General features: G+C 46.7%; 2 protein-coding genes across 2 annotated transcripts in view; both read left to right on the top strand.

The window, feature by feature from the left end:
- Positions 1 to 14: 14 nt before the first annotated feature.
- On the top strand, positions 15 to 5,503 carry LOC135388206 (large ribosomal subunit protein uL5-like). The gene is made up of 4 exons (XM_064617605.1): positions 15 to 120; positions 677 to 799; positions 1,932 to 2,081; positions 5,189 to 5,503. The coding sequence occupies exons 1-4, from the start codon at positions 103 to 105 to the stop codon at positions 5,468 to 5,470; spliced, it is 573 nt and encodes a 190-aa protein (XP_064473675.1). The 5' UTR covers positions 15 to 102; the 3' UTR covers positions 5,471 to 5,503.
- A 415-nt stretch (positions 5,504 to 5,918) lies between these two features.
- Positions 5,919 to 10,316, top strand: part of LOC135388202 (rho GTPase-activating protein 18-like) — a 75,324-nt gene continuing 70,926 nt past the window's right edge. Inside the window, exon 1 of the mRNA XM_064617598.1 lies at positions 5,919 to 6,347. The gene's annotated coding sequence lies outside the window, so the exon portion shown is untranslated. The remainder of the gene's footprint in view (positions 6,348 to 10,316) is intronic.

Genomic DNA, 10,316 nt, shown 5'->3' with positions numbered 1-10,316 from the left:
TAGCAACATGGCAACCGCGTTGCTATGGTCGATCCCAGGATCCCTCGTGCCTTCGTCATTTCCGCTTCCTCTTGATTTCGTCCTTTTCCGGTCTCCTGCAAGATGTCGAAGGCGGCGAAGGTTTGTCCGATTTTTCTCTTTGCCGAAAATCTCTTGACATCGATGGAATGGTAATAAACTGTCACGCGTTTCGTGGAAGAATTTTATTAGAAATGTTGAAGGCAGGCAGTTTTCGCTGAATTTTGCGTGCTTTTCAGCTTGTTGCCTCGAAGATACGTGTGATGGTGACCGTGCTGCAATTTCTCTTCCATGTCCCTTGTTAGTAACAGCACAAAAAAAAAAGTATAAGTTGTACTGCAAACACAAGGCGAACGATACCGTTGTACTTCACGTCAAGTGAACCTGTTAGGTTACAATGACTTCAAAAATTTGTACTCCCTCTACTTGCTATCATGCTGGGGCATGTTGGTGCACTCATCGGCAGGTCCTGGTGTCTTTATGCACACAGTCCTGTGTTGATATTCAACAGGTGCCAGATCATATCCTCATTTGCAACTCGTGTTTGGAGCTATCGCCAGACATGATACAAAATTTGAGGTACACCGTGATATTAGTGGTTACAGAGACCAGACTTGACTTGTCGGCCGGGCTCGACTGATTGCAGCTGGTTTTGCAGAAACTGCCAAAGCAGACCAAGAAGGACAAGGATCAGAACCCTATGAGGGAGGTCCGGATCCGGAAGCTATGTCTTAATATTTGTGTTGGCGAATCAGGTGACAGGCTGACACGAGCCGCAAAGGTAAGCATTTCACTCGAAGTCTTGTAGTGCTGTATGCATGTTGTCCCCATGCGAGCAAACATGTCATTTTCAGTACAGGCAGATTGCCATGGCATTTCCAAAACATTCAAGCTGGTTTCTAATGGCATATCTACCCCAACAAGTTACTTTGCCTTTGAGAAGGCTGATTGGCACACCAACAAGAAAGAAAAGATCGCTCTAAATTCTACATTGGTTACAAACGTCTCCAGGTTTAGGACCTACTACTTGTATCACTGTCTATCAGATACAACCTGCAGACAAGAGAATGAGTATAGTTTGCAACGATGATTTATGAAGGTTTACGCCCTACCCAGCCATACCTGACCATAGACGTCTTCGTATTTGTATGTGTGGTGTTCATGTAGTTTCTAGTGAAAGCTACCGATAACAAAGACAACACAAAGGTGTGATAGTACTAGACAAAAGGACACTGATTGTACAGGTTGGGACAAAAGTTTACGGAACACGCGAGCGGCATACTTTTTCTTCGGTGCGACACCCTAGCGGCGGCAGGAAGCAGGTAAGTTCACTGTTTCGGAGGGGGTGGAAGGGTACGCTGTTAGCGACACAGCGGTAGCTTCCACTTCCCAAACAACCAGGTGATACCGGAACTACCGCTGTGTCTCTGGCATCGCACGCTTGCACCCCTCCGAAGCAGTGAACTCACCCGCTTCCGCCAGCCGCAAGGGTGTCGTACCGACGAAAAAATACGCCGCTCGCGTGTTCCGTAAACTTTTGTCCCAACCTGTACAGCTGAGCTTGTACATATGTGAGAATGCATAACCTCAGATGCATGTAAATTGAGTGAACTGCAGGGTTCGTACTTTCGTTACATTTGACTTGAACTGGTCTCTTCAGTGATATTCAGGCAAAATTGATCTAGGGACTGACCATATTGCCTGTCTTTCAACTTAGAAATCCTGTATGATTATTTTTCAGCCGATACATTTACATGCTACAGAACACAGCGGGTGCCTGAGCGCAACAGCTTCATGTGTGATTCGCTATGCTTTGTTTCATGCATGTCGTTAGATGGGACAGTGCTGTAATGGTGCTGTACAGCTCCTCCTGCCATGCTTTGTGTTGACACAATGTGGTTCCGTTTACCTAGGTGCTGGAACAGTTGACTGGTCAGCAGCCAGTGTTTTCCAAAGCTCGCTACACTGTGCGTTCCTTTGGCATCAGGAGGAACGAAAAAATTGCCGTCCACTGCACGGTCAGGGGACCCAAGGCTGAGGAGATCCTAGAAAAGGGACTAAAGGTAAGTCTCTATACTCTGTCGTGGGTGGATCCTCAGTTGCTGTTGTGACTTCCAGAGCCCTTTCGATGCGTAGTTCTGCTTTCAGGGCTCCCATTGGTTGGGCTTTTATTGAGGATTTTAGAGAATCTTAAGAGCTCTCCATTTTGCTGCCAGCCAATCAGAGTACAGCCTGCTGTGTCAGAGGCTGATACGCTTTACAGGCCAGCGACTCCCCGAATCTGAAGAGAATCTCTTTCTGAATCTGTCTCGCAAAGTGGAGACAGCAAGGCCCAACCACGGTTTCTGGAACCCCTCGGATTTCTCACACACTTTAATCTGGGCAGTGACGTACACTTCATTCACGAAATGATTGAAATCAAACGAGGCAACTACGTAGAAGCAACACGAACAAACCTGTGTCATGTGACATATAGGGGGTCAGAGTCAGTGTGTGCTTAAACTTCTCCAACGCGTCTTATTACTGTGTAATATGATACACAAGGTAGTGGTGTAGGTGTAATTTACAACAAAGCTTATCAAGTTGATGCTGTACTGCCACGTAGAGGAGGTTTATGAAATGCAGGAGTAAATTTAGAGATACAACAATACGCTGTTCCCTTTCGTTTGGTCTATGCTTTAAGACCCACACAACGTGAGATGTTAACAAAGGGCAAAGTACAAACAAAACTCAGACGTCACTTTGCAGAATATTTCTTGACCTACACACAATTCAGAGATCCGAGAGACTCCAGAGTGATGAATAATGGATGCAACAAACGTGGAGGTCTATAGCCGTATTCGACTTAAGAAGGAAAAGAAATTGAGTCCATCAGCTCTCAAAATATTACTGCGCTGCAGATGCAGACGGCTGGACACGGTGAGGTCACTCCCTGCTTGCGCCAGATATTGTAATTCATCATCATCATTCTGCTTCCGTATTGGCTGTTAAGACTGGCCGCGGGCACAACGATGTGGCACAAAGTTCGTTCCGCTACTGATGGTGCATGGTGGCGCTGCAGTATTTCTCTGGCGCCCCCTATTGCTTCTCCTTATCTCCAACGGCGCGTGTAGTTGACTGACTAGATTTCTTTTTATGTTGAACACGACTGTATTTCGTCCACACTTGCTGGAACGGAAGATGATTTGGTGTGGGAGAATTGCAGCGTTTGATTCGGGGGAGAACGTTGCAGATGGCTCGGAGTAAAACAGCAGTTAAACGTAGCTTGACTTTTGGGTTCCAGGCTAACCCTGCGTATTGAACGTTACCCCCTCAGGGGCACTATGCTTTTGGGCAAAAAATACTTATCTTAAATCTTATACGCGACTAAATGAGCACTTTTGAAGGAGTCTTTTTATTACCCTTGCTGCCAGGCTCTCTGTACGACAGCCATTACAATTTTTACATCTTTCCATGCAATACAAAGGGGTGCGCCAATTATCCGAGTAAACATGGCATGTTGTTGTGCGATTGATTGTGCAACAAGCATGTTGCTGCATGTCGAGCACTCATCGGCAGGTTCTGATGTTTTTATGCATTCAGTCCTGTGTTGATCTTCAACAAGTGCTAAATCATTTCCTCATTTGCAACTCGCGTTTGGTTCTTTTGCCAAGCGTGATACAAAATTTGAGGTACAGTGGCTCGTGGCAATGGTACTTGTCACTTAGATCTGTTTTCTCTTGTCCCGAAAAGAGCGGAGCATGTATTTGAACTTTGCTGTCAGGTCAACACCATGAGAAATAGCCAGTGTGCTCTGAGACAGTAGCCAAAAGTAGCTGATTCTACAGCCAGTGGTTCGCAGTTCACGTAGGAGGAGCTCCACTAGGCTAGTTTGGCTACGAATGCGTAACTGGCATTTAGACTAGTGCATATGTGATACACAATGACAAATGAGCAGCAAAATGTTGGGGTTGAGTATACAATTTTTTTTCATAAAGGATTGCACAAGTAGGAGTGTCGACAGATCGGCATGCCTTACTTACCATGTAAGACATGACTAGCCTAGTAGCCACTGTCAAATCGAAGGGAATGTTAATGGTGACGAATAGTATGACTATTTATGAGATTTACATAGCGAGACAACCATGTCATGGGCGACGCTGCAGTGCTCTGTCGGTGGATTGAGTTCGAATGTAAAAACGGGGGGGTGATTAGTGCCCTTCGTCTCCCGATGAATTCTGCTACTCCCATAAAAAAATTTCTACATGGACGGGCCGTTAGGGAAAGGCAGGGAAAGGAAATAATGTCATTGAATTAATTCTACGCACCTGAAGGTTCTTTAACGAGTGCTGAAATGCTGTCACAGACAGGGAAAGCAATCCGGAGGCCATCATACCGACTGAGAGTAGCTCCATCAAGGAAGAGAAGTGTATGCACTGTACTTCAGCGTCATAAGGCAAACACCCTGATTTAGGTGCAGGGAAAACTGAGATGTGGCGCCAAGAAGTATCCACAAAATAGCCAGGGATTAGCCAAGTCGCTATTCACACGATTTCTGGCCACAACAGTGTGCAAATCTGGCAGTCCTGTTTGTAAGGGCATTGGAACTGTAGATGCCACTTAAGCAAGCTACGTGCAGGCCATAATGCAGACAGTCTGCATGTTTTTGATGGACACATGCAATGCTTCAGAGCTGGAAGAACTGCAGACCCTATAGACTACACTTTTCCTAAAATCATGGTATCTGCCATCCTGCCCTCGCTGGGCTGCCACCCGTTGCTTTTCACGGAGCTGGTGGGCTGCTATGCAGTGTGGATAGTTTTTGAACGCGTACAAGTTGAAAACTGCAGAGTTTAAACCCACGACCCCCACCAAACATGGCAGCAATCACTGTTCGTAGCAGCCCAGAACAACACAAAACGTACCTGTTGCCGAGGGTGCTGTAACATGGTTCGAGGGTAGGCTAGAAAGGTCTATACAGAAGCCCGTAATTTCTGAAAGGTGTAATTTATTACATTGTTCCACCTACAGTGTTCATCGAAAGCTCCCTTCTGAAGGGTTGACGCCACCTCTCTGGGTTCCATTCTTGCTATGTTGCATAAAGCTGGAACTGATCTTTTTCTCTGCCTCAATTTTAATGCTTGGTACCGCTGTGTTAGCTGGTCCAGTGACTGAAACCTGTTCTCCCTAGGTTAGAGAGTACGAGCTGCGGAAGGAGAACTTCTCAGACACCGGCAACTTTGGTTTCGGCATCCAGGAGCACATTGACTTGGGTATCAAATACGACCCCACCATCGGTATCTATGGCCTGGACTTTTACGTAGTGTTGGGCCGCCCGGGCTTCAACGTAGCCCTGCGGAGACACAAGCGCGGAGTGATCGGCTGTGGCCACAGGCTCTGCAAGGAGGAGGCCATCAAGTGGTTCCAGCAAAAGTATGATGGCATCATCTTGCCAGGGAAGAGCAAGAAGTAATGATGCTAAAATAAAAGGATGTTTCAGAAAGGTTTTTGGTGTTTGTCACTCAATGGTGCTGTTGCAATGTCACATAGATAAAGAAAGCCTACTTAATTTCTCCTTTGCTACATGGACCTAGAGTTGGGATGACGACTGCGTCAGCGAATCGCCACTAACGATTTCTAAGTCTTCCTGTGGCTACCCACGGCTGATGGTGGCTAGTCTCCATAGTTGTAGTAGGTTGAGGTACAGTTGTGTATTGACTGTTGTAATAGAAATTTTATGTGGAGGGGACAAGGTGGCGAAACGGAGTGTCTTCTAAATGGGTTTGATACAATATAGTACGGTGGGTACGTAAGTGTTTTGGACCAGCACGATTGTTTCTCTCAGCCGCACGCGCGCTGTCCGCGCGATTCTCGCAGACGCGCACCTGATAAAACAACGTAACGTGGCGTCATTTCCGCTTGTAGCCATATTCACGTTACGGCTTCTGCCTAATGGGGTTCACATTACTGGTCTTGCGCGACGTTATATCCGCACTGGGAGCGACAGTGAAAGTGTAGTTCCGCTTTTTCTCTTGTGCTTGCTTTTTTTTGTCGTGAACGAACCAGGCACGTCGACGCCGTGTGCAATCGTAGCTTCAGGTGGGGCGTGGCCTCGACGGCTACCGCCAGGTTATGTTTACGCGCCAGTTGTTTGTGCGAGATAAGTGCCGTGTGTGATCGTGCTCCTTGTTGTGTGCGAACTGTGTTCGACCAGTTTTGAGCAAGGGGAAGTGAATGCATCATCTGCGGACAGTGGCCGGCATCTTAGTACATCGAAGTGTGCTCCTTTGGAAAGTACACGTGCTCTTCGAAACGCCGGAGGTTTGCCAAGCTGCGCAGGGAGCGAAAAGGTGCCTCCGCTAGTTGTTGCTGTGAGGGCGCTGCGGTTGTTTGGTAGCATAGTAGTGAAGCTTGCTTCGAAATAGTGATTACGTAACACAGAAACGTGTTTATTCGCAAGTGGAATTCTAAAATGATGCGACGAGGAGGAAAAAAGATGAAAGTTGGTCCAAAGCGAAGCCACATCGTGTCATTGACACAATGTGTCTCAACCGAATTGTGAAGCAGACGACGGCGGACGATCAGCCACATTCATCTGCTTCAAAATTTCCCTTGCAACCCTCGCTCGCTTGCTCGCTCGCTTCTAAAATCACCGCTGATGGTGATGAGACCTACGGAATTTGACCTTGGACAAACGAACAGGTATCTACGTGGGGTAATTACATCTCAGAATAGCGGATACCTACGTTCACTGCAGCGCGCGACATTTTATCAGTTGCGACACTGCCACGATGAGATTTGGCTGTGGGGTGCATGCGATAACATCGGCAGGCGTTACAGTTTGAGGTCTGTGACAATGAAAATAGCGATTAACACGAAAAACTTTCAGAGCTTCATTCACAGGTTCGAGTACCCCTTTCGACTGTGTGCGCGCGCGCTCTCATTGTCACGCAGTTGTCGATCAATTTTGGTGACGCTTTAGCGCGCCCGTCAAAAGTTCGAATTCCGGTTCAAGAGTGCTGCACGAAATAAGTGCGTATTGTTGGTGCACTCTCGTTAGCCGCAATGCTGAGAACGGTGCAAACTATAAGTCAGCATATGAAACATGCTTTGCGATGTTCATGGTATGCAAGGGACATACCACACATTTGTGTCTCGTCTTCGCGCATTGTTAGCATTAACATTGTAAGCTGATACCAACCACCCCATAGTGGACATGCAACGCGGAAATCACTCATAAAACGCGCCATTCATGACTTGGTATGAACTCCGTTCTGAAACCATTTCGTACCTCAAGAGTAGCAAGCCATCTGCATGACTGAGCACTCCTATACCAAGCAAACCATTCAAGGGTATTTTGGCAAATTGGTTTTCAAATTCGAAATTGCTTCATAAACCACTTGTAGTTGCAAACATCTCCACGTTGGTCCCTCTCTGAGAAATAAAATAGAAATAAAAATAATGGTGCCGTGATGTTACGCGTAAGGTTTGTCTGCCTATAGTTCTCTGGGAAATGAAGTATTGCAGTGATAAGACACTTGCCAGTCAACCCTCAGGCATATCTCTACTTTCAGGGCATTGTACTGTTGGGTTGGGCATCGAATCACACTGTAATAGAATTACTATCAGGTTACAGGAGACACTGCCGAGGAGCATACTGCATACAACTACACGTTTGTACGCGCGATCATCTTGTTAGAGAGTTTTAGCAAGACGTTGATAACATGGTCTTCGCCACCGCAACCAATCAACGGATAAGATTCTGAGTCACACGACGCTGTGATTGGTTACCGTAAACTATGTATGATACCGTCACGCTGAGGTTACCAACGGCATGGTGGGACTGCCTATGAGATCGGTACTTGGCAAGGAGCGGTCGGGGGAGGCGATAATGGGCGATCAAACTCGAGCTGATTGTAAATTGTGTTTTCCAACCTTTTTGCTTGCGGGGTGTTGTTGACTCTTGAATTGAAGACAATTCCACAAATTTGAACGAAACATGAGAGGCATTGTCAGAAACTTATTTACCCAATATTCCCAGGAATGCAAACTGAAAAAATAAGAACTTAATCAGTTGACCCTCGTCTCTCTCGCACTGGGGCGTTCCCAACGAAAATGTATGTATCCGGGGGACCCGGATACATGAAATCCGAGGCCAGGCGAGCGAACAGTTGTCAGCAGGATTCAGTCGATTGTCAAGGTTCACTTCGTCCAACAAGGCAGATTGGCAACTGGGCCGTTCCTAGATACCATACAAATTACGGGCTCCAGATAGGGTTGCCACCTTTCGTAGTGAAAAATACCGGCTGAGGGAGAGGAGGTGGAATAGAGGGACAGGAGGAAAGGCTTGCGGGAAAGGGAAGGGGGTGAGGGGAGGAAGACCACACACAGAAAACAAGAGAGCTCAAGATAATACGAGGAAACATATGTTCCTGTGTGTAATAATAATAATGAATAACCAAGGAAAGAACTTGTGACTGCGGAGTTGGGTCTATGCTCTAGATTTATTCAAGCTGTAGTGGAATGTTGAAGGGAAAACCCCGCGAAAGCCCATATGAAAGGTCTTGAGTCACAAATACCGGCAAAAGGCTGCCGGTATCACCTTCCTACCGGCAACCGGCAGAGCGAGCAAATAACCGGCCGTGCCGGTATAATACCGGTCTCGTGGCGACCCTAGCTCCAGATGCTGCAAAACACATTTCTGAATACATTAAAGAAGTTTAAACTGACTGGCACGTTACCCATCCTTTGGTCTTTGCTTCTTTTGATTTATGAACTGATTTCTTTTTCTTTTCTTTTTTTTTTGATTCCGTGTTAGCACCGCGAAGCAACTGTTGCTACGGGCGGCGTACAGATGTGGACAGATGGAGAGAGGACAGCAGGAAGGAGTGGGGGACATGGGGGTTAGTATGCGTCCTGGGCCGACTTCAGGGGGAACTGTGTCGACATTCGTCTGGAAAGTCTTCGGAAAACGCAGGGAAAACCTCAGACACAGCCGGTGGTGGGATTCGAGCCCACCACTGACAGTGACTTTGCAGGGACTGTCGCTGATTGCCTGGTTGTACGCGGGACGGGACTTGTGAAGCTGTCTTAATACAACTTTTTTTCTTTTTTTTTTTTCACCTTGTCGTACCGACCTTACTATATTGTGTACAATGTACGCTACAGAGAGAAAGAAAAAGAGGACGAGGGAACAAAGGACATGGGGAAGTGGTCGCCGTCATTTGCGTAAAATTCAGCTCCTGTAATCTATTACCGGTGACATTAAAGGTGTACTAAAATGAAAAAAAAAAAACAAGTTAACTTCAAATTATGTTACACGCTATGTTAATTTCGCACTTGTTGTCATAATTAAAAACTTTGATACCGTTATGAAGCTACAGGACCCTTTCCTGCTTCGGCAATAAGCAATGAACGCCGCTTCCGCTCGTGCATTGGGGGTGCTTTCGGTGCTTCTAGTCCATTCTGCGCGTGCCACGCCATGGAGCAGTTCCGCCGAAAAACATAGTGCGAGTTACGAAGCGGTCTGGTGTTGCCGTCCGCAGGACGTGAAGATAATTGTTGTCAGTGGAACATTTGTGATAAGCTGTTGTGGGCTAAAATTCAGTAAATCGGTATTGAAAAAATGTAGCAACGCGCATCGTGCCGCGCATGTACAGAACACAACGACCGGCCCCGTTCCAATTCCACAAGCACACGATAGGCATGCGCGCGCTTCTCCTGCTGTCTCATTGGATGTCGCCAATCTTTGCTTCATGACCATCCCTTTGGTTGCCGCCAAAGACACGACGTTTTCATTGCGTTTTTCTTCAAAACAGTAGCGCTGTGTGAACTAATTTTGCTTGCACTATAGTAATTGAAGCACGGACTTTCATTTGTGAACAAGTTGTTTTTGCTTTTTAATGCCCCTTTAACTTGAAATACTTGATTCGTTCGCTCAAGAAATGCGGGACCCGTTTTCCGTGCTCTTCCCGCGTTCTCAAGGATCACAAAACTGCGTTCCTCACTGACATCGGGTCCGCGCTGGCCATCAGCGGAAGCGACAAGGTTAATGACATCCTCTACCCTATAGTCGCGGCGCAGGTGTCATCATGCCGGTCGATGTCGACGTGCTGCAGTAACTGTGGTGTGGGCCGCAGGTGTCGAAGTGAGTTTCCGCAGTGGTTCGTAACTGCAAAAATTTCTCCTCGTGGAATGAAAGATTCCGTTACTTTGACACCAACACACACACAAAAAAGGAACGTTGCGTTCATCTGTTGCGTCGTTCGTGATTTATGATCGATAAAAAAGAAAGAAAACACATAATGGACGCTTTCCTT

Source organism: Ornithodoros turicata, chromosome 3 (genome assembly GCF_037126465.1).
Source record: "Ornithodoros turicata isolate Travis chromosome 3, ASM3712646v1, whole genome shotgun sequence".
Classification (NCBI taxonomy): domain Eukaryota; kingdom Metazoa; phylum Arthropoda; class Arachnida; order Ixodida; family Argasidae; genus Ornithodoros; species Ornithodoros turicata.
Note: the sequence above shows the minus strand (reverse complement) of the source record. Positions and strands in the feature narration are given on the sequence as shown.

Coding starts and splice junctions, on each gene's coding strand:
- LOC135388206 (XM_064617605.1), top strand. Junction 800..1,931: donor GGCTGACACGAGCCGCAAAG/GTAAGCATTTCA, acceptor CCGTTTACCTAG/GTGCTGGAACAGTTGACTGG. Junction 2,082..5,188: donor TCCTAGAAAAGGGACTAAAG/GTAAGTCTCTAT, acceptor TGTTCTCCCTAG/GTTAGAGAGTACGAGCTGCG.